Below are 24,123 nucleotides of genomic sequence, written 5' to 3'. Positions count from 1 at the left end.
TACGACGGGACAAAGGATTTTGGGGAATCAGTTTGAGTGGACATCCCGTTAAACTTGTTTGTTTGCGGATGACATTCTGCTGTTTGTCGACGACCCCGGCAGAGTGTGCCCGTAATACTCTCTATTTTTACACAGTTTCGGGATATAGCGGGCCTTCGCATTAATTTTTCCAAGTCAGAAGCATTGGCCCTACATTCACGGCTTCCACAGACGTGGCCTGGCTCCTTCCCCTTCAAATGGGCACCTAGAAAACTAAAATATTTATGAGTATGGATCCCCAGAGAATTGGATAAGCTCTATGAGTGTAACATATGTGAAACCTTGGCATCCTTGGGGCGGCAGTTGCAGGCCTGGCAGTCTCTTCCCCTCAATTTTTCAGGGTGTTGTGCTCTAGTTAAAATGATGATTGTTCCTAAATTGCTATACAAGTTACACATGCTTCCTCTTTGGCTTAATGTTTATGATTTTAATAAATTGCAGAGGGAGTTGATCCAATTTATATGGGCAGGTGCACGGATTGCCTATCAAACACTGGTGCACCCGAAGGCTCGGGGTGGGTTGGGCCTGCCCGATTTCCGTGCTTACAATGTTGCTTGTCAGATGCGTTTTATTGGGGAATGGATTCTTGATGAATATACTTACTGTGAAGAAGGGACGTTAAATCGTATGACTAGGCCCTGGAATCCTCTCTATATGGTCCAAGCTCCTGCGGCCACGGTACAATCTCTCAATATTCCCAAATGGTTTTTTTATCCATGCCGCAGGGCCTGGCGGTGGCTCCATCGGCTGTATAGATTGCCGGGCTTGTTCTCATTGCTTACCCCGCTGGTGGGTAACTGTAATTTTCAGCCTGGTATTACCACCAGTGGCATCTTCAAGACTTGGGCTCGCTGTGGACTTAGGTATGCCTTTCATTACTTTGAAGAAGACGTCCCTCAAGTGTTACAATATACAACTATGGTTGAGAATTACAAGTTACCCCGTAAGTTTTTCTTTGCCTACCTACAAGCTTGCCACTACTTGCAGGCTTTTCGCTGGCAATCAGAGGAGTATGCACGCGAAACTGCTTTTGCTAAAACACTGGTTGAGTGTGCGTACTTACATAAATCTATACAGGGCTGGAGTAGATTGATTTCAAATACGCGATTGACTCCTCATCTTGATCTTCTGGCCCGCTACTGGATGCCGTTTTGTGCAAAGGATGTTACAGTTCCCTTCCTTACTTCATGCTTCACTTCTCTACATAAATGACTGAAGGACTGCGGGTTGCGCGACCTGCAATTTCGGATTATCCATCATATTATTTGTGACGATGTGCGCCGTTTTCGAATGGGTCGTCTCTCCTCTCCACTATGTATTAAATGTTCCACAACAGAGGGTACCATGTTGCATCGGCTAATTCTCTGCTCTTCCCTGGAGACTTTCTGGAAAAATATACTGGCCTGCGTCAATAAATGTATTCAGATACCTTTACGATTATCTGCTGTGCTCCTATTGGCAGGACCGCAGGCGCTCCTTGTGAAATGTACGGGGGCACAGGATCGCTTTGGCAGGACTGCTTTTCTACTAGCTTGCCGAACAATACTTGCTGAGTGGATTGAGCCTGCAAGTACACCCTCACTTGTGGCCTGGCACCATCGCATGATGAACATGATTTTGCTGGAACGCATGGATTTTCCCAAGTCTCCTCAGCCTAAGGATAAGCGATATGCAGATTGCTGGGCTTGCTATTACTCTTCTCTCACCTTGGATTTCCAGACTCAATTGCTTACAGCAGGATATATTGAAACTTGGTACACCAACTCTCCCAGGGCGAGTAACTCTTGAGTAGCCTTGCTACTAAATTCTCTTGGGCGGGGTTTGGGGGGCGCGCAAATGTGGTTGGAAGGTGAGGTGGTTGTCTGAATGGGGTGTATGTGGTGTGTTTGGTTTGTGCAGTTTGAATGTGTTGGGAGTGGTGGAGGTTCTGGTTGCTTATTGGGGTGGGTATTGTTACTAAACAGGAGGTCAGCATCACTACTGTACTGTTTGTTCTCTTGTTGCTATTGTTTTTGAATATGTTGCAGTGCTAGTGGAAATGCTTGTCTTTACAATAAAAATTATTTGCAAAAAAAAAACAAAAAACGGATCCTTTCCCAAGGGAATGTGCCTGCGAATGGAGAGATCCTGAAGTATTGGAAACCACACTTGGCATGGCCAGTGAGGTGCTATCAGGATCATGGTTCCCTTGTCCTGACGTAACTTCACGAGAGTCTTCGAGAGAAGTAGAAGTGGAGGGAATGCGTATAGGAGACCGGTTGCCCATGAGAGAGAGAACGCGTCTCTTGGCTGATAGTGTTGGCTGCGAGTGAGAGAGCAGAAGTTGTCTACTTTGCGATTTTGAGGTGACACAAAGAGGTCTATTTGAGGATAACCCCACTGGTGGAAAATCGAGTTCACTACTGAGGGGTTGAGAGACCACTCGGGCGGTTGAAAGGTGCGACTCAGCTTGTATGCCAACACATTGTCCACTCCCAGCAAGTAGGTGGCCCTGAGTTACATCGAGTGGGAGAGGGCCTCCGCCCATATCTGTGCAGCTTCCTGACACAGAAGGTAGGAGCCAGTCCCTCCCTGTTTGTTGATGTACCACATAGCCACCTGGTTGTCCATCTGGATCAGGATGACTTGATTGGAGAGGCAATCCTGAAATACCCTGAGCACATAACTGATTGCTCGCAGCTCCAGAAAATTTATTTGGTGTTTGGCTTCCTCTGGAGACCAAGATCCTTGTGTCTGCAGATCGGCCACGTGGGCTCCCCAGCCGAGGTTGGAAGCATTGGTGGTGAGAGTTATTTGAAGGTCTGGAGCCTGGAAGGGCAAGCCCTGGAGGAGATTGATCTGATTTTTCCACCAGGCGAGAGACAGACGGAGTGAGTCGGTTACGTGGACAATGGTCGACAGGGGCTGAATGGATTGAGTCCACTGTGACAGAGTCCACTGCATGACTCATGGCCAAGCGGGCCATTGGGGTGACCTGAACTGAGGACGCCATGTGTCCCAGGAGGATGAGAAAGCGGTGTGCAGTCGTGGAGTGTTGAGACTGCAGCTGGTGTGCAAGAGACACGAGAATGAGAGCTCGCTGTCGAGGCAGGAAAGCCTTTGCCTGCAAGGTGTCCAAGTCTGCCCCAATGAACGATAAGGTTTGAGATGGGACTAAGTAGGATTTCTCATAGTTGACGAGAAATCCGAGTGAAATTAAGAGTGTGTAAAGTAAGATGTAGGGACGACAGAGCAGCTTGCTGAGTGGGAGCCCTGATTAACCAATCGTCTAGATAGGGGTAGACATGAACACCTTGAGTTCTGAGGAAGGCTGCAACTACAACGAGGCATTTTGTGAAGACTCGTAGTGCAGACGCAAGGCCAAATGGAAGCACTCGGTACTGATAGTGCTTGGGGCCTACTAAAAACCTCAGGTATTTGCGATGAGATGGAATTATCACGATATGAGTGTATGCATCCTGGAGATCTACAGAGCAGAGCCAGTCTCCTCTTTGTAGAAGAGGAAGAAGAGAGCCCAAGGTTACCATTTTGAACTTCTCTCGCAGGAGGTACTTGTTGAGGGCATGTAGATCCAGAATTGGACGAACGCCTCCCGATTTTTTGGGGATTAGAAAGTACCGGGAATAGAACCCTAGGCCTTGTTGTGAGTATGGAACTGGTTCTATTGCTCTGGACTGGAGGAGGAGGGAGACCTCCTGCTCCAGAAGCAGTGAGTGGTCGGATGTGTTACCTCACGGCGCCTTCGGGCGCGTGGGACCGACCCCGATCCCAGCAGACGACGACTTCCAGCGGCAGCGCGGACCAACGCAGGTCGCGCGCAAACCCCGCCCATCCAATTAAAGCAGACTTCCACCCGGAAGTCTTCACGTTTGCGTGGGAAATTTGGTATTTAATCAGCTGAGACCAGCTGAGACCAGCACAGCATTGCCTCAGCTACAGGCTTGCTGTGCTGGTGCTTCTCTGGCATTGTCTCTACTTGCTTTGGATTTCGGACCTGTTCTGCCTGCTGCCTGCCCTGACCTGCTTTAGAGTTTGGACTTGTTCTGCCTGCCCTGACCTGGACTGGATATTGGACTTGCCCTGGCTGCTGCCTGCCCTGACCTGGACTGGATTTTGGATTTGCTCTGCCTGCCGCCTGTCCTGACCTGCTTTGGATATTGGACTTGCTCTGCCTGCCGCCTGCCCTGACCTGCTTTGGATATTGGACTTGCTCTGCCTGCTACCTGCCTTGACTCGGATTGGATACCGGACTGGTTGCCTTCTCGTGACACCAATGCAGACGGTGTTGGCATCTTCGGTAATCGGGCCTGGAGAGACCTAGTGCTGTCTTCCACATTATACAAGTATAACAGGATGTTCTCCACGTCGGTAGAGGTGGGGAGTCCGGTGGAATGGAGAGAAAGTTCAGACGATAACCTTGAGCAATTATCGCTAGGACCCACTGGTCTGAGGTGATTGAGTGTCACCTATTGTTGAAATGGCATAATCGACCTCCCACTAGTATGTGGGGCAATGGAAGCTGGCTGCTGCTCTCTATGTAAGAGTCGAAAACCGGAAGCAGGACCCGGCTGAGGGGCTTTTTGCGGTTTTTGTTTCCGTGTCTGACGAGACTGGGCTTTTTGAGACGGTCTCGTAGAACGGGTTCTAGTTGATGGTGGGTATGACTTCTTCGGGCGGAAGAATGACTTCTTAGAGTCTTTCCTAAAAGGCTGTTTTGAAGAGTATTCGGAAGGCATGAGAGAGAGCTATCTCAGGGTCTCATGATGGTCCTTAAGTTCCGCCATCGTCTGTTGAATCTGCTCGCCAAACAGATTGTCTCCTAAACAGGGGAGGTCGGACAATCTGTCCTGAACTTCAGGACGAAGGTCGGAAAACTTGAGCCAGGCCCATTGTCTTGCCGAGATAGCAGTTGCAGATACCCTGGTTGCAGTGTCAAAGATATAAGATGATCGTATCATGCTTGCCTGCCTCAAAACCCTTGTTGACTAGAGTTTGGAGTTGCTCTTGAAATTAATGAGGCAGGGAGTCTGTTAAGTCTTGTATCTGCTTAAATAAAACCCTATTATATTGGGTCATATAGAGCTGATAAGAGGCAATTCTGGAGATGAGCATTGATCCCTGGAAGACATGGCGACCAATGGCATCTAGAAATTTCTGTTCCTTGCCTGGGGGAAAGGAAGTGTGAGGTTTTGCTCTCCTTGCTCTTTTCTGGGCAGATTCAACCACCACAGATTGGTGATCCAATTGAGGTTTGCAAAAACCTGGAGCTGACTGAACGAGATAGGTGGTGTCAGCTTTCCTGTGGACTGGAGCCACAGAGCCAGGATGTTCCCAGTTCTTTTTGAGGAGACCTAGAAGAACCTGGTGGACAGGGATAAAGGTTATTTCCTTGGGAGCATCCAGGAATTGTAACAGCTCCATCATTTGAGGCCTGTCTTCTTGTTCAGTCTGCAATTGGAAGGGTACCAATTCAGACATCTCCTTCACAAAATTTATAAAGGAAAGGTCCTCTGGAGGAGAACGCTTTCTACTTTCAGTAGGTGAAGGCAAATCATCGGTGTCTGGTGAAGAATCATCAGTCCAGGTGTCATAGGGATCAGCACCTGCTCCTCTAGGGACTAGAGGAGTACGGGGCGGTGGGATCCCTGAAGGTCCTGGTCGAGGCTCCGAAGGACTGAAAGGAATAACTGGAGGCACCGATGGCACCGGTGCAGGCATCGAGGGCATCGATTGTGCCGATGGACATGTCGGCATCGATGGGTGGATCGGTGGCACCGGACGTATCGGTATCGACGGCTGAGGCATCAGCAGAACTCCCGAAGGAGGGTTGCGGAACGGTGTTTCTCCTCCCGATGACAACGCAAGTGGGGAGGGCACTGGAGCCATTGGTGAGCCGGGGTCCATCGATGGAAAAGCGGCCATAAGCGCTTCCATCCTCGAGAGCAGCGGTGCCAACACTGCTGGAATCGGGTCAGTGGTCGGTTCCGCAATCGGTGCCGGTGTCAGAGGAAACTGGAGTCGATGCATCGCCTTGTCGATGGCCTCCTGAACCATCCGGTCCAGTTCTTCTCGGAGACCTGGAGCAAGCAGCCCCAGCTCCGGAACAGAAGAAGGAGGCAGAGGCATAGCTGGAGGGACCACCGCTAAAGGCGGAGTCGCGGCACCTGATACCCTGTCGGGTGAGGGTTGCCTCGGTGACCCGGTCGCCGAAAAGGTCGGTGCCTTTTCTGGACGGGGTTTCTTCGACAGTGGCGAGGTCGATGATTTCGCTCCCTCAATGGTCCGAGACTTTCGATGCCGGTGGCGATGTTTCTCTCTCCGAACCCCTCGGTCCTGAGGGGGAGTAGAGGGTGACAAAGGCCGAGAAGTCGTCGATGCCGGACGGTCACCAGCCGGAGGTTGATGCTGGCGCGAAGTTGACGGTGCCGGTTCTGACAACATCGATGCAATGGACGGTGTCAGGGTTTGAGCACGGAAGAGAAGCTCCATCTTCTCCATTCTAGCCTTGCGACCTTTTGGTGTCATAAGGGCACATTTGGTACAGGTTAGGACATCGTGCTCATTTGCGAGACACATTACACAGACTTTGTGAGGGTCTATGATGGACATGGTGCGATTACAGTCCGGGCACCGGCGGAACCCAGACGCCATGGCCATGAAAAAATTGAGCCACGGTATGGTCGATGGCCAGTAGGCCGCGAGGGCCAAACTCGACGGTAATCGACGGAAAACAGGTAAAAAACTTACCGGAGTATCGCGGCTTGAAAAAAGTTGAAGGAGGGACCCCTGTGGGGTAAATTAAATTTTAGTAATTCCGTGAGGAAAATTCCTGTCAGGATCTCTGCAGAGCTCCTTAACCGCGTGTCTACTGCTTCGCGGAAAAAAGAAGACTGAAAGGGGACCCCTGCTGGCTGCAGGGTTAGTGCCATGTTCCGTTACTGTGCTCCATCCTGTGATGTCACCCATATGTGAGGACTACCATCCTGCTTGTCCTGTGAGAATAGTACTGACACAGAGAATTAAAAAACAGAAAAAAAAAGTGCCTGTACATCTAGAGGAAAAACGAAACAAAATATTGCTTAAATGTATCTAACTTCCAGACTATAAGGCAACAAAAGAATTTTGAAAGGGGATATAGACTTTCTATAGCTACTGCATATGCTAACATTTGACATTCAAATATAGTACTTGTAATACTATCTCTATTGCTAAAATACTTCCAAACCTGACTTATTTATCTATTGGAAATTTTTTTAACATTATCTTTTAATCAAAATACTATCATGATTTACAATAACAATACTCCTGGAAAGATTTAACCGGGGACGTCCCATTACTTTAAACTATCAGAACTTAAGAGTATTAAAAACGCCATGCCTGGGACAAATGGTTCAGCAGTTAAAGGTACTTTTAAGTTTCCTCTATATTACTACATTTTTCCTTTCTATTTATTCCCCTCTGACTAATCCGTACTTTTTTTGTTTCTAAAAATTTTGATTCCATCTTCTTTAAGGAAAAATATATTTCGAAGTTAGAGATTATATCTCAGTACTATGTTCTAATAAAACCAATTCATTATTCTGAATTGTGAAAAATGGTCGATAGTTTGCAAAATTGAAAACTGTTACCTTATTAGCTTTAAATTCCTTCAGTTCCATAGTATCCTGATGTTTAAATGGACTGCTATTAACAGGAATAATAGGGATAGCATAGGTAGGTTTTATTGGTTGCCGCTGTGCCATGACCTCAGACACAATCTCTCCACTATAGTCACCCAAATTATACCTGGAATGGAGTAAAGGAAGGTGATTATATTTATGACAGCTTAGATAAAGTAGATATGTCTGAATTAAAGACAATATTTTTCAGACCTAGCTTAGAACCATCAGATCATTTTATATAATGCTGAACTCCATTAACATATAAACTGTAAAGAAATGTCAACTGTGGCAAGGTACTCTAAGGCACCAACTCCTTTAAATTTATACTAAGAATGAAGAAAAAAATGCAAAAAAACTAAAAATTGAAAGCATCAATGAAATACAAGAAGTAACAACCAGAACTAAAGGATCCTACTTTCCAAGCTGCACATGCACAGAACCAAAAAGCCACCCTTGCCAGAGTCATCATGTCCTCCTCCAGACAAGACCTGAAAATTTGGTACAGTATTGAAGACTTGGATTTGGGTCTCCTGTCTGACAGGGCTGGCATGTTTTGTAGCATGATGTGCTCAAGCTCAAGGGAGGGAAGGTGGCTATCAGAACCAGAGCAGTATTAAAGAGTTTCTATCCTAGAGACTTCCCCTTAGCTGGTGAGGAAAGACAGCTGCATCAGCAGACTGAGGAGAGGAGTCTGCAGAAAGGGAAAAATGGGAGGGAAAGCAAAATTGCTTACCTTGTAATAGGTGTTATCCCAGGACAGCAGGATGTAGTCCTCACATATGGGTGACGTCAGTGACGGAGCCCTATCGCGGGAAAACTTCTGTCAAAGTTTCTAGAAACTTTTGACTGGCAGCCTGAGGCTACTGAGCATGCCCAGCATGCCATGATATTCTCTGCCACAGGGGTCTCACTCCAGTCTCGTATGTAGCAATAAGCTTTAGCAAAAGAAAATAATAAAAGGTATCGGACCCAACTCCGCGAGGTGGCGGGTGGGTTTCGTGAGGACTACATCCTGCTGTCCTGGAATAACACCTATTACAAGGTAAGCAATTTTGCTTTATCCCAGGACAAGCAGGATGCTAGTCCTCACATATGGGTGATTAGCAAGCTAGAGGCTGAGTCATTTTGCATTAAAGCAACAGGGAGGTATTGTTGTTGAAATGAGTCAGCCGAAGATCAGAGTAGGCTGGTTGTAGAAGGAGTTGGGTTTAAACTGGAAACAAGTTCTTTAAGACAGATTGTCCATAGGCTGAATCTTGACGTCCTTCTTTGTCTAAACAATAATGAGCTGCAAAGGTGTGAAGAGAACTCCATGTTGCTGCTTTACATATGTCAAGGATTGGCACCGAACGATAGTGTGCTACAGAGGTTGACATTGCCCTTACTGAGTGTGCCTTTACTCGCCCTTGGAGAGGAAGGACTGCTTTTTCATAGCAAAACTGTATGCAATCTGCTAGCCAATTGGATAGAGTATGTTTACCCACTGGTTTCCCTGGTTTGTTTGGATCATAAGAAACAAAAAGTTGATTGGATTTCCTGTGGACAGCAGTGCGGTTTAAATAAAAGGATAGAGCACGTTTACAGTCCAAGGTATGTAAGGCTGTTTCTCCTGGGTGAGAATGGGGCCTTGGGAAGAATGTGGGTAAAACTATGGATTGGTTCAAGTGGAATTCCATAACTACTTTAGGAAGGAATTTTGGATGTGTGCGGAGAACCACCCTATCATGTAGGAATTTTGTGTAGGGTGCGTACATGGCAAGTGCTTGCAACTCACAAACCCTTCTAGCTGACGTAATGGCTATGAGGAAGATAGTCTTCCATGTGAGAAATTTAAGATCACAGAAATCTATGGGTTCAAAAAGAGAACGCAAGTTCAGGTCCCATTCTGTGACTGGTGGCCGAATTGGTGGTTTAAGTTGAGTTAAACCTCTAATAAACCTACTGATAAGAGGTTGAGTGGAAATTGGTGCATCTCTTATTTTGTTATGGTAAGCTGAGATTGCACTGAGATGTACTCTTACAGATGAAGTCTGGAGACCAGAGTCTGAAAGATGGTATAAATAGTCTAGTAGAGAAGTGATGGGGCAAGTAAAAGGATCAATATTGTTTTGCCTGCACCAGACAGTAAAACTTCTCCATTTTGAAGAATAGTTCTTTCGTGTGGAAGGTTTACGTGAAGCTATAAGCACTTGAGATACATTGGTTGAAAGATTGAGTGGTTGCAAAATCAAGCTTTCAACATCCATGCTGTCAGGGATAGGGATTGAAGGTTGGGATGGCGCAACCGACCCTGATCCTGAGTTATGAGAGTGGGAGCTATTCCCAGTCGAATGGGATCTCTGACTGAGAGGTCCAGGAGTGTGGGAAACCATACTTGCGAGGCCAATATGGGGCTATGAGTATCATGGTCCCCTTGTCCTGTTGTAGCTTCACTAGAGTTTTGGTTATGAGCGGTATTGGAGGATACGCGTATAGTAGGCCTGAGTTCCAAGGGCAAGCAAATGCGTCCTTGGCTGGCTGGTTTTTCTGTTTGTGAAGAGAACAGAATTTGTCTACTTTGTGATTCAGATGTGATGCAAAGAGGTCTATTGTCGGTTGTCCCCAACGTTGGAATATCCTGGTCGCTACTGAGGGATCCAGGGACCACTCGTGTGGTTGGAATTGACGACTGAGTCGGTCTCCACTATATTGTGTATGCCTGCCAGATAAGCGGCCCGGAGAAACATGGAATGATTCAGGGCCCAGGCCCAAATCTGTGCGGTTTCTTGACAAAGGAGATACGAGCCCGAACCTCCCTGTTTGTTGATGTACCACATAGCTACTGTGTTGTCCATTTGGATGCGAACAGTCTTGTGTGAAAGGCAGTCCCTTGAACGCATGCAACTCATAACGTATAGCTCGAAGCTCCAGAAAATTGATTTGAAATGTTGCTTCGAGTTTTGTCCAAGTACCTTGAGTTTGGAGGTTGTCTATGTGAGCTCCCCAGCCCAAGGTGGATACATCTGTAGTTAACGTTATCTGTGGGACTGGTTGTTGAAAGGGTAGGCCCTTGCGCAAATTGTCCTTGTTCTTCCACCAAAGTAGAGAGCAACGTAGTTGGTGGGTTACTTGAATTGTAGAATGTAGTGGTTGAATGGCTTGGATCCATTGTGATCTCAAAGTCCATTGAATTACCCTCATGGCAAGCCTTGCCATAGGAGTGACATGAACTGTGGAGGCCATATGGCCTAGTAAGGTTAGAAACTGATGAGCTGTTGCCTGTGTTTGTGAGTGAATTGAGTTTGCTAGGAAGGAGAGCGTTTCCGCCCGATCTTCGGGTAGAAAGGCTTTTGAGAGGATGGTGTTCAATTCTGCTCCTATGAATTGAAGCAGATTTGACGGTGTGAGATGGGACTTTTGATAATTCATGAGAAAGCCCATGGAGTGAAGTAGAGCAATTGTCTGGTTGAGAGAAGCTATTGCTCCTTGATGAGATTGACTTCTGATGAGCCAGTCGTCGAGATATGGGAAAACATGAACACCTTGTTTGTGCAAGTGTCCTGCTATTACTGCCATGCATTTGGTGAATACTCTTGGAGCAGAGGCTAGTCCGAATGGCAGAACTCTGTATTGGAAGTGTTGGTGGCCTACCATGAAGCGCAGATATTTGCGATGAGGAGGGAATATTGGAATGTGAGCATATGCATTCTGAAGATCCAGAGAACAAAGCCAATCCCCTTTCTGAAGAAGGGGAAGCATGGTGCCTAGAGAAACCATCCTGAACTTTTCTTTTTTTAGAAATTTGTTGAGATTTCTGAGGTCTAGGATGGGACGTAGGCCTCCGGTTTTCTTTGGGATGAGGAAATAACAGGAGTAGAATCCTCTGCCCTGCTGAGACCGGGGCACCGGTTCTACAGCCCTGGATTTCAGAAGGGTGGATAATTCTATTTGTAGTTGAGAGCGAGTTGAGATGAATCTGAGATGGTGGAAACTCTGCGGGAATTGAGAGGAAATTGAGTTGGTATCCTCGAGATATTATAGATAGAACCCATTGGTCTGTGGTTATTGTTATCCAATTATTGTAAAATTTGGATAATCTGCCTCCTACTGGGAGTCCTGGTCGAGGATTCATGGAAAGGCTTAGCTCTCTGGAGATCTTTTCAAAAGCCCGCAGGACTTGGTTGTGTAGTAGGCTGAGGCCTAGGTGCTCTCTGCTGACGAGTTTGTGTCCTGTGCTGAGGTCTGGATTGTCTAGGTCTACTTGAAGGAGGATAAAATCGTTTCTGACAATAATATGGTCTTCTGACGTCCCTCTGAGTTCTTCGGGTAGCATGCGTAGTGGGGTCCTGAGGAAGAGAGGAGAGCTGTCACAATGTCTCATTGTATTCTTTTAATTGAGACACTGCTTCTTGTACTTTTGAACCAAATAAATTTTCTCCTGTGCAGGGGAGGTCTACCAATTTTTCCTGGACTTCCGTTCGTAGGTCTGAGGCCTTAAGCCAGGCCCACCTTCTGGTACTAATACCTGAAGCTGCAACTCTTGAGGATGTTTCAAATGAATCATATGCAGCTTTTACCTCATGTTTTCCAGCTTCAAAAGCTTTGTTTATGAGGTTTTGAGCAGATTCTCTACATTCTTGTGGAAGAGATGGGATGAAATCCTCCATTTGCTTCCAGAGGTTTCTCTGGTATTGGGTGATGTATAATTGATAGGAGGCTATCCTTGAATTTAACATTGCACCCTGGAATACTTTGCGGCCTAGAGAATCCAGAAACCTGTTGTCCTTCCCTGGAGGATTGGATGAGTGAATTCTTGTCCTCTTAGCTTTTTTCTGGGCAGATTCTACAACTACTGAATTATGTGGTAGTTGTGATTTTTGAAAACCAGGTGCAGCTTGTACCAAGTATGTGGAATCCATTCTTTTATTGATTGGGGGAACAGAACAGGGATGTTCCCACAATCGTTGCTGCAGTTGGAGTAGTACCTCATGTATGGGAATTGCCATAATTTGTTTAGGGGGGTTGAGAAATTGTAGCACCTCAAGTGTCTGGTGACGGAGATCTTGTTCTGACTCTAATTTGAAAGGTATAGAGTCAGCCATGTCTTGAACAAAAGTAGAGAAAGTAAGATCCTCTGGTGGAGATTGCTTCCTAGAGTGCGGTGGGGAAGGGTCAGACATGAAGGTTTCAGAAGTGTCTGAGTGAGTATCACTCCATGTGTCATAGTCTGGAGTGTCTAATACGGTCTTCCCTGTTGGTAGTGGAGAAGCCAATCCAAATGGTCCTGGTATGGGTTCCTGAGAAGAAAATTCCTCTTGCTATGGATTTGAAGGCAAGGAATCTACTAAGTCTTGGTATTTCTTTTGAATCACTGAATATAATGCAGCTTCTGATGACACTGGGTGTCCAGAAGGAAGTGGCATCGTTGGTATTGTGTGTGATATCGGTGGCATCGAGGATTTTCGATCGTAGTGTCGAGAGCGTAGTCTTTTCAAATGATGAAGCAGTGGTAGTGATAGGCATTGAAAAATGACCTGAAGTTGTAGTTAGCATCAATGTTGTCTGAGGAAGAGGGAGGCATCGATGTTGGTATCGGAGAAATAGTTGATGTTTGTGTCATCATGAAGGATCCTGGTTTCAGGAAGGTTGTCATCTGGCCGATTCCCGGCATCGGGGCGGTGCTCGGCATCGGGCCAGCGCCCGGCATCGGGAAAATTCCCGGTATTGTTGCCATCGTCTGTACATCAGATATCGGCACTAGTTGTGCCTGCATCGGTGACGTCATAGACGAAGAAGACGTCACCGGCATCGGCGATGTCGCCGGCATCGATGGAGGCACCGGTAGGTGATCTTTCACAGCCTGCAATACGGCTTCTTTTATAAGCGATGCGATGTCCTGCGGTATCGGGGAAGGAATCGGCCCCAGTGGATACGGAGACGAGAGTTTGCGGTGTGAGTGGCTCTACCACGATGGGCCTTGTGGGCATCGGGATGTCTTTGTGTTTAGGCCGTTTTTCGCTCGGTTCCCCATGGGTAGATGTGGACGGCGAGACCGAGGCATGTTGGTGACTGTGTTTGTGCTTAGGCCTTACCTCGATAACGGAACGTATCGATGCAGTCGATGGTGAAGGTGAAGGTGAAGGTCTGTCGCCCAAGCCGTCCGGTTGGCGTTTTTTGAGTAAAACTTTTTTAGAAGCTCCCACTGGTGATGACTTTGATGAAGTCGATGGTGAAGGAATCAACTGCAGACTGAAAATTTGTTGTATTTTTTCTTGACGCAGTTTTCTTCCTTTGGGTGTCATCTCCTGGCATTTTTCACAAGAGGAGATATCATGCTGTTCACCCAAGCAGCATACACATTCTAAATGCGGATCAGTAATAGACATTGTACGATTACAAGTCGGGCATTTTTTGAAGCCAGACGCCACAGTGTCACCGACGGCCGTCGATGACTGAAGAGAATTCAAAAGCGTTTTAGAAAAAATTCACCAGCCGATGAAGTATGAGACTAAGTGAGACCTGTGAGGGAGATTTTTTATGAGAAAAGTCACTTTTTAGTCAAAACACAGAGGAATCTCAGAGGGCTCCGGTAACCGTGATGCTGATAGCAGCGCGAAAAAAATGAAGACTGGAGTGGAGTGAGACCCCTGTGGCAGAGAATATCATGGCATGCTGGGCATGCTCAGTAGCCTCAGGCTGCCAGTCAAAAGTTTCTAGAAACTTTGACAGAGGTTTTCCCGCGATAGGGCTCCGTCACTGACGTCACTCATATGTGAGGACTAGCATCCTGCTTGTCCTGGGATAAAAAACATTACTAATATGTTGCATTAAGATAAGCGATTTACAAAAAAAAAAGTCTCTTCTCCATTATACCAACACTAATAATGCCCCTTTAAATTATGAGCCTTCCAGTAGAAATGTTAAGCTATCATTGATAGCAGCAAATAAGAGTTTTGCACTCTGATAAATTAAGCATGTGCACAGCTTTTTTTTCTACTTTAAAGAAAAAAATGATTTTTTTTTCTTTTCCCTGGTTATTTTCAGTATTCTCCTTGGGGTTCTAATCTAATCTTTACCAATTTCAAACTCACTCCTACATACATGGTTAAAGCTGAAAACCTAAGGCTGGATTGGTCTTCAGCTGGGAATCACCTGACTGATTTTGGTACAAATCTACTTGTAATTTAAACATTTGTAGTGGCAGTACTATTTTCCCCATCAGAGGCTGGAAATATGGTGTTGCAAACCTTAGCCCAAAATGTAGAAAGCTCAGCTGGGAATCTAACTGGACACATGTATGGTAGCAATCAATTATTAAAAAGCTAATTCTAACAATTCAGAATTTCAGTTTATTAAAAACTAACTAAATTCACATGTAAGCGAAATTTACCCACACCCCTCCCCATAATCTAGATCCTACAGTTTCATGCACAAGTTTTAAACTACTAGAGTTTGAGAATATAAAGGTTCATCTCATTATTGTTCCTAAAATTTCTACTACTAATGTAACAAAATTTACAAAATGACAGCAGATAAGATCACAGGGCCCATCTACTCTGTCCATGCCTGAAGCAATATTGTAAAGCATACCCAAGCTCAGGCTTTTCCCTCTCATCTAGAACTCCTTTGTGCTTATCCCATGTTGACTTGAATTCTATTACTGTTTTGGCCTAACTTCCATGTACCCAATACCCTTTATATGAAGGAATATTTTCTTATATCAATTCTTAATAAATACTATCCATTTTGAGTCTCGTATTGGGATCCCTTATAAAATGCTTCCTTTTGTTCATTTGTTATGCCTAAAGTATCTGAAAGTCTCTACCATGTCATTCTTTCCCTCCACTCTTTACTCCTGGGGGAATTCTGTGCTACTGCGGAACGCAGAATTTGCACAGAATTCCCCCCCTGCGCAGAACTGCCAAATTCTGTGCAGAAAATAGCAGAGACCCCGGCAAGCCGTGAACAGAGCGCGTCCCGTGGCACACGCTCCATTCGCGGAGAAGATGAAGGCCCAGTGCACCATTCATGGCACACGGGGGCTTTCCCTTTTTGCTGCGAACGGCGCACTGGGCCTTCATCTTCGCTGCGAACGGAGCACATCCCGCGGCACACGCTGCGTTCGCGGTGAAGATGAAGGCCCGTGCGCTATTCGCGGTGAAAAGGGAAGGCCCCCGTGTGCCGCGGGACGTGCTCCGTTCGCAGCAAAGATGAAAGCCTGGCGCGCCGTTCGCAGCACACGGGGGCCTTCCCTTTTCGCTGCGAACGGCGTGCCAGGCCTTCATGTTCGCCGCGAACGGAGGGCATCCCGCAGCATGCTGGTGAGAGAGAATGTGTGTCAGAGAGAGGGGAGGGGAGGGTGAGAGAGAGCAGGAGGGTGTGAGAGAGAGCATGGGGGGGGGATGCCGGTGAGAGAGAATGTGTGTCAGAGAGAGGGGAGGGGAGGGTGAGAGAGAGCAGGAGGGTGTGAGAGAGAGCATGGGGGGGGGATGCCGGTGAGAGAGAATGTGTATGTGAGAGAGGGAAGGGTGACAGAGAGCATGAGAGGTAAGAGGGGGGCTGGGGGAATGCTTTAGTGTGGGTTTCAGAGAGAGGGAGCCTATATGAGGAGATTGTGAAGGAGTATGTATGTGTGTGAGAGATTGGGAGCTCATGTGTATGAAAAAGGGATCGTGTGTATGTGAGGGTACTAGCTTGTGTGAAGGGATTATGTATGTGTGAGACAGAGCCTGTGTGAAGGGCTGCGTGAGAGAGACATAGGTAGCCTGTGTGACAATGTATGTGTGAAAGAGAAAGGGAGTTTGTGTGGGTGTGTATGCAAGAGAGAGGGCCCTGCATGAGGGTGTGTGTATGTGGAAGGGACACTCTTACAGTGAATTTCTAGGGAAATTCTGCAACTTTAAGCAATAACTTTTTTCTATAATAATTTAAAATGTAATTAAAGACTGTCAAGTAAATTGTGTTATTTTGACCAATATAAAGTTTGCAGAATTTTCGTTTTTTTGTGCGCAGAATTTTAAATTTTTTGCGCACAATTCCCGCAGGAGTATCTCTTATAGAATACATATATAAATTGGAGAAATTACTTACCTGATAATTTCGTTTTCCTTAATGTAGACAGATGGACTCAGCACCAGTGGGAATAGTGTACTCCTGATAGCAGATGGAGACGGAACAGATTTCAATCTGACATCAGCCCTAGAACATATACCCCTGCAGGAAGTGCAGTTCTTCAGTATTCTCCTCGAAAAGCATTGTGGATATATGTATGACTGAATAATTTGAATAACTTGATTAACTTTATAACTTGGTTAACTTGATTAATTTGAACTGGTTGAATTGGCTATAGCTGGAGACCACCAGTGCCCTCAACCGAGAAACGTTGACACCAGGTAGGATGGGTGTCCTAGATCAGGGGTCCCCAACCACCGGTCCGCGGACCGGGACATGGGAGTTTTTTGCCGGTCCGCGGCCCCGCCAAGCACCGGCAGGTGTGTCGCGCGCTCCCGGTCTCTCCCGCTGCCATTGCCGCCGGACAGTCAGCACGTTCAAGCCCAGTGGGAACGGCAGCGGTGCTAGAAGAAGCTGTGGCACCCGCGGTTGGCCTTTTCTTCTTCCCGCGCCTGCCCCCCTCCCGTGACCCGGAACAGGAAGTGATACACGGAGCGGTGCGCGGGAAGGAGAAAGAGCCGTGCCGCGTGATAAAGTAGCAGCGGCAGCTGCAGCGTCGGTCCCCGAGCAATAGAAGCAGCCGGTAATCGAGAAAGGAGACAGCAGCATGAGCCTCCCGCGGCCGATGGGATTCTTCTTTCTTGGCCTGCGGGAGCTGCTGCAGCTCCCATTTGTGCTCGGGGGTGGGGGGGGGGGGGGGGGGGGAGAAGAGGAAGTGAGTGAGAGAAAGAGAGAGAAGCAGCCAGCTAGCCTGTGTGTGATTGACTGGTCAGAGAGCTGAAGTGTGTGTGTATGTGAGAGACAATGAAAGTGACTACTCAAGGAGATAACTGATGTGTATGTGAGAGTGTGAGACATTAGTCAGGGAGGTGACTGATGTGTGTGTGTGTGAGAGAGAAAAAGCATGGAAGTGAGAAGTCTGGGTATGTGGGAAAGCATGGGCGTAAGAAGCCTGGTGTTGTGGGGGTGAAAGAAAGCATGGGAGTGAGAAACCTGGGTGAGTGTGCATGCATGAGAGAGAGAGACTGGTTGGTAAGGTGACGGTGTGTGTGTGTGAGAGAAAAAGACTGGTGTGTGTGAATGTGAGAGAATGTGATTCAGGGAATGAGAAGCCTGTGCATGTGGAGAGTGAGCATGGGAGTGAGAAACCTGGGTGTGTGTGTGCGACACATCATGGGAGGGAGAAGCCGGTATATCTGAAAGAGAACATGGGAGTGAGAGACTGGTGAGTGTGTGTGTGTATGTGAGAGAGAGAAAGAAAGTGATTATGGGAATGAGAAGCCTGTGGAGAGAACAAGCATGGGAGTGAGAGACTGGTGAGTGTGTGTGTGTGTGTGTGTGTGTGTGTGTGTGTGTGAGAGAGAGAGAGAGAGAGAGACAGAGAAAGTGATTATGAGAGTGAGAAGCCCATATATGTAAGTAGAACACGGGAGTGGGAAGCCTGTGTGTTTGTGTATGGCATGAGAGAAACTGTTCAGGAAGGTGACTGGTGTGTGTGTGCCAAAGACTGTTTGGGAGATGATTGGTGTGTGAGACACAGAAACTGGTCATGGGGCATGACTGGTATGGTGTGTGTGTGAGAGACATGGGCACTAAGGAAGAGGACCATAAGTATAGAGCTTAGCTTCTACTGCTGCTTCTGGTGTGTGCCACGGCCTGCAGGGAAGGGGAGTAGGAGAGCTGCTGGAGGGGGTAAGTAAAGGTGGCTTTTTAAGTTTATTTTTCTTGACTTCCATTTTAATTGTGTGATGTCTGCTTTTTTGAAATATTTTATTGGTGTTTGGAGAATGTTTAATAGTTTTTATGAGTTTTTAATTGTTGGATGTTATTCTGTTCAAAGCTGTTTTGAAACATTTATTCTGCTTATTAGTATAGTTTTACAATTATTTCTGTGTGGGGATCTATAGCTGCTTGCTAGTTCTGTTTTCCTAATAAGAGGTGTATTGGTTTTTAGGACCTGATTTAATATTTGTAGTGTTGCCTTTTCATAGATAGGGTTGCTCCTGTTTGAGTGTATTCCATAATACAGGTGTAACTGGGTGCGGATTAGTTTATGTGCATTACTACAGATCCTGGGAGTATGTTAGGTTGGTTCTGTGTCTGTTACCGAGATGAGATATTTTGCTAGCATGTAAGCGTTTGTATCTGTCTTATTTGTTGTGTTTTCTCAAGAGGACATGCATTGGTGGTAAACTGCTGTCTTTTCATAAGTAGGGCTATTGAGCCTGGAAGTAGAAGGAGTTTGAGTTGCTGTTACTGAGATGTCACCAGAACCAGAATATCTTTTTTGTAGGGTGAGTTGTATGGGGAATGTCATAATTCTGTTTTACATCCATTATTGTGGGTCAGGGGGGTTCCCGTGGATACAAACTGTACTTTTACATCTAGCCCCGTGACGATCATGGGTCAGTGTGCCATGCATGTGAGAACCTATGGTGAGTTGAGTCACATTCACATTATAAATGTCATAATTAAATGATAAGTGTGTACTAAAATCCAACCCCCTCCATAACCCCGCCCCCATATGACCAAAGCCCCGCCCCTGCCCTGCCGGGCCATGGAAAAATGGTCTTGCTTGAAGCCGGTCCCTGGTGCAAAAAAGGTTGGGGACCACTGTCCTAGATGAAGGAAAGCATGGCTTACCCGTGAATCACTCACTCCCGGGGATATCCCCTGAGAATTCCATGAGTACAGATTCCAACCTTTCTAGGTATCAGACTAGGAGCCTGCCGACGTTGAGATGGCATAGACTTCGAGCCTCTTCCGAATTCTTATACTCATCTGGCGATGGTAGCGAGATGGTTTGGTTGAGATGGAAGTGAGACACCACTTTGGGGAGGAATGACGGAACTGTGCATAACTGGATGGTTCCCGGGGTGAGTCTGAGGAACGGCTCTCGGCAGGTCAGTGCTTGTAGCTCGGATATACGACGGGCCGAATAGACTGCCAGCAGGAAGGCTGTCTTAAGTGTTAATAGTCAAAGAGACAGGCCGTGGAGAGGTCTGAAGGAGGTTCCTGCTTGGAAATCTAGGACCAGGTTGAGATTCGAAAGAGGCACCGGCCATTTCAGGGGTGGTCGGATCTGCTTGACTCCTTTTAGAAAGCGGGAGGCATCCGGGTGAGAGGCTATGCTGCCACTCTCGCTCTCGGTTCCGTAGCATGACAATGCGGCCAACCTGTACCTTGATGGAGTTGAGAGACAAACCCTTCTGTAGGCCGTTCTGCAGGAATTCCAAAATCGCAGGAATTTTGACTGAGCGTGCTATGATGTCGCAGTCCTCGCAACAGGCTTCGAATAATCTCCAAATCTTTATGTACGTTAGGGATGTGGAGAACTTGCGTGCTCGGAGTAGGGTGTCAATTACTGCCCCCGAGTATCCGCTCTTCCTTAGGCGAGTGCTCTCAAGGGCCAGACCGTAAGAGAGAATTGAGCTGGATCCTCGTGGAGGATCGGTCCCTGTTGGAGCAGACCTCAGTGTGGAGGTAGCGCAAGGGGGCTCCCTGTCAGCAGTCTTCGTATATCTGCGTACACGGTCTTCTTGCCCAGTCAGAGGCCACTAGAAGTACTGGTCCCCTGTGGTGTTCTATCTTGTGGATGATTGCGCCCAATAGGGGCCACTGCAGGAAGGCGTATAACAGAGTCTCCTGTGGCCAGGTCTGTACCAGGTTATCGATTCGCTGGGACTGGGGTTCCCGCCTGCGGACTGAAGAAACTGGGTACTTGGGCGTTGGACCGATTTGCCAGGAGGTCCATGGTTGGTGTTCCCCAATGGTTTACTATCAATTGGAATGCTGTGGTTGACAGCCTCCATTCTCCTGGATCTAGACTTTCTCTGCTGAGGTAGTCTGCAGTGACGTCGTCTTTCCCGGCGAAGTGGACGGCCAGGATCTCTTGCAGATTCACTTCCACCCATGACATTAGGAGGTCTATTTCCAGAGACATGTTGGCTTCTGGTTCCTCCCTGACGGTTGATGTAGGCCGCTGTTGTGGCGTTGTCCGACATTACTCTAACCGCTTTGTCACGGAGTCTGTGACTGAACCTTAGGCAGGCTAGTCTGACTGCCCAGGCTTCCAGGCGACTGATGTTCCATCCAGACTCTTCTTCGTTCCATTGCCCTTGGGCGGTTAGCTCCTGGCAGTGTGCTCCCCATCCTCGTAGGCTGGCATCCGTGGTGAGTAGGATCCAGGTTGGTGAGGATAGTCTCGTTCCCTGGCTCAGATGGGCTTCTTGTAGCCACCATCGTAGTTGGGCCCGAACTCTGACTGGGAGCTGAAGACATACAGTGTAGTTCTGGGACAGTGGATTCCATCGTGATAGTAGTGAGCGTTGTAGGTGTCTCACATGAGCTTGTGCCCATGGCACTACTTCCAATGTGGATGCCATGAGGCCGAGGACTTGTAGGTAATCCCATGCCGTGGGGCGAAGTTCGCTCAACAGGATTCGTAACTGGGTCATCAGTTTTGATCTCCTTGTCAGTGTCAGGATGACCTTGTCTTGTTTGGTGTCGAACCGGACTCCCAAGTATTCTAGGGATTGGGAGGGTTGCAGGCAGCTCTTGTTTGTGTTGACCACCTACCAGAGGCTCTCCAGTAGAGTTTGGCTCTGTTGGTTGCCTGGTGGCTTTCCTCTGGGGATTTCACCCTGATCATCCAATCGTCTAGATAAGGGTGCACACGGATTCCTTCCTTCCTCAGTGTTGCTGCCACCACCACTATGATCTTGGTGAATGTCCGGGGTACAGTGGCTAACCCAAAAGTAGTGCCTGGAACTGGTAGTGACGGCCCATGATCGAGAAGCATAGAAAACGCTGATGCTCTTGATGGATTGGAATGTGTAGGTAGGCTTCCGAGAGATCTAGGGATGTAAGGATCTCCTCCCGGTTGTATCGCCCTTATTACCGAGCGTAGGGTTTCCATGTGGAAGCGAGGAATCTTCAGGTGACGGTTGACCGCCTTGAGGTCCAGCATGGGTCTGAATGTTCCTTCTTTCTTGGAAACGATAAAATAGATGGAATAATGTCCAGTATTTATTTGTTGTGGAGGCACTGGTGTTATAGCCTCTAAGGCTAATAATCTGGTGAGTGTAGCTTCCACTGCCATCCTCTTGGAAGGGTCGTGGCAGGGAGATTCCACAAACTTGTCCGGAGGGAAGTGGTGGAAATCCAGGTAATATCCCTCTCGAATGATGGATAGGACCCACTTGTCCGAAGTTATCTCGACCCATCTTTGGTAGAATAGGGCCAATCTGCCCCCTATGGCTTCTTCCTTTGGATGGGTCGGCTGATTTTCATTGTGGGGTGCGGCTGGGGCCTGAGCTGGCTCCCCTTTTGTTATGCTTGTTTCGAAAGGACTGGCTCTGGCCTGCGGAGCGGGCCGCTTGATATGTGCTTCTATATGGGTTGAAGCACTGTGATCCTCTGCCCCTGGAGGTTCAGGGGGAAGGATCGCTGGTTTCTCTTATTCCTGTCCTCCATTAGCCGCGGCAGTGGGGACTCGCCCCATTTGTTGGCTAGTTTCTCTAGTTCGCTTCCGAACAGGAGTGTTCCCTTGAAAGGCATCCTTGTGAGTCTCGTTTTGGAGGATGCGTCGGCCGACCAGTTTCGGAGCCAAATTTGTCTTCTGGCTGCCACGGCGGATGACACTCCTCTAGCTGCGGTGTGTACCAGATCAGAAACGGTGTTCACAAGGAATGAAACAAGAAAATTATTCCTTACCTGCTAATTTTCGTTCCTGTAGTACTAAGGATCAGTCCAGACGGTGGGTTATGTCCCCCGTCCAGCAGATGGAGTCAGAGCAAACTTCGGAGGGTGCTGGCATATAAGCTGGTGCACCCTCCCCAGATCCTCAGTATCGAGAATATCAAAGCCAAGACAGAGAACCTTCCAGATAGAGGAGGATGGATCAAGCATATCCACAACTTAAAATGCAGAAATCTAACAGTGCAACTTGCAAAGAGAACTGTCGAACAGAGACAGGCAAAGAGCTACAAACAGAACAGTCGAACAGAAGAGACCACATGAGCAGGGGTACCCCTAAGTCCCAACAAGACCAGGGTGGGCGTCTGGACTGATCCTTAGTACTACAGGAACGAAAATTAGCAGGTAAGGAATAATTTTCTTTTCCCTGTACGTACCAGGATCAGTCCAGACGGTGGGATGTACCAAAGCTTCCCTAAACCGGGTGGGTCCCTGAGAACCCTGCTCGAATTACCCTGTCACCAAAAGAGCCTGAGTCGGAGACCGGCAAGTGAAGCCGATAATGTCTGGAGAACGTGTGCAGGGATTTCTAAGTCGCTGCCCGACAAATTTCCTGAGAAGAGACGTACTGAGATTCCGCCCAGGACGTGGCCTGGGCGCGTAGGAAATGAGCCTAGACACCTGTCGGGGGATCCCGACCGGCGCCGATGTATGCAGATACCACTGCTTCCTTGAGCCATCTCGCTATCGTAGTCTTCGAAGCTTGATGGCCTTTTTTTGTTCCCGGACCAGAGAACGAAGAGATGGTCGGATACCTGGAAGTCGTTGGTCACCTCCAGGTAATGGAGTAGGATGCGCTTTACGTCCAGACGCCGTAGAGACCTGAGGGCATCCGCCGGGAAGGACGGGAGCTCCACCATCTGATACAAGTGGAACGCTGAGACCACCTTGGGTAGGAACAAAGGAACCATCCGCAAAGAGACTCCCGAGTCAGTGAAACACAGAAAGGGCTTCCTGCAAGAGAGAGCCTGAAGCTCAGCGATGCGTTGCGCCGAGCTAATGGCCACCAAGAAGACCGCTTTTAGAGTGAGGCCTGGCGCAGAGGTTCGAAGCGGGGCCCCGAGAGAACCCGAAGGACCAGGTTGAGATCCCAGGAGGGATAAGGAGAGCAGAGCCGCCTGCAGGGGCCTCAGGTGCGCGAACGCCCACGGTACCAAGTCTACTGCAAAGGCCATGGATCCCAGGATTTGGAGATAATCCCACGCCGTGTGTTCCAGAAGAGACGCAAAATGAAGGATCTGCTCCCGAAGTGATTGTCTGGACGTAGGAAGACTTTGCCCTGAGCTGTATTGAAGCGGGCTCCCAGGAAGTCCAGGCACTGGGCGGGTCGGAGACTGCTCTTGCTGAAATTTACCACCTAGCCGAGAGACTGGAGGCAGCGAACCACTCTGTCGACTGCCGCCTGCCCCTGTGAGAGGGTCTTCGCCTGGATGAGCCAGTCGTCCAGGTAAGGATGGACCAGGATCCCTTCTCGCCTTAACGCAGCCGCCACTACCACCATGACCTTGGTGAAAGT

The 24,123-nt window shown here is 47.8% G+C and overlaps 1 protein-coding gene across 1 annotated transcript in view; it reads right to left on the bottom strand.

The window, feature by feature from the left end:
* The window catches only part of EPC1 (enhancer of polycomb homolog 1), a 321,654-nt gene that overhangs the window by 148,384 nt on the left and 149,147 nt on the right, over positions 1–24,123 (bottom strand). Inside the window, 1 exon segment of the mRNA XM_029588586.1 lies at positions 7,668–7,824. Within this exon segment, the coding sequence (XP_029444446.1) occupies positions 7,668–7,824 (157 nt within the window).

Source organism: Rhinatrema bivittatum, chromosome 2 (assembly GCF_901001135.1).
Source record: "Rhinatrema bivittatum chromosome 2, aRhiBiv1.1, whole genome shotgun sequence".
NCBI classification, from domain to species: domain Eukaryota; kingdom Metazoa; phylum Chordata; class Amphibia; order Gymnophiona; family Rhinatrematidae; genus Rhinatrema; species Rhinatrema bivittatum.
Note: the sequence above shows the minus strand (reverse complement) of the source record. Positions and strands in the feature narration are given on the sequence as shown.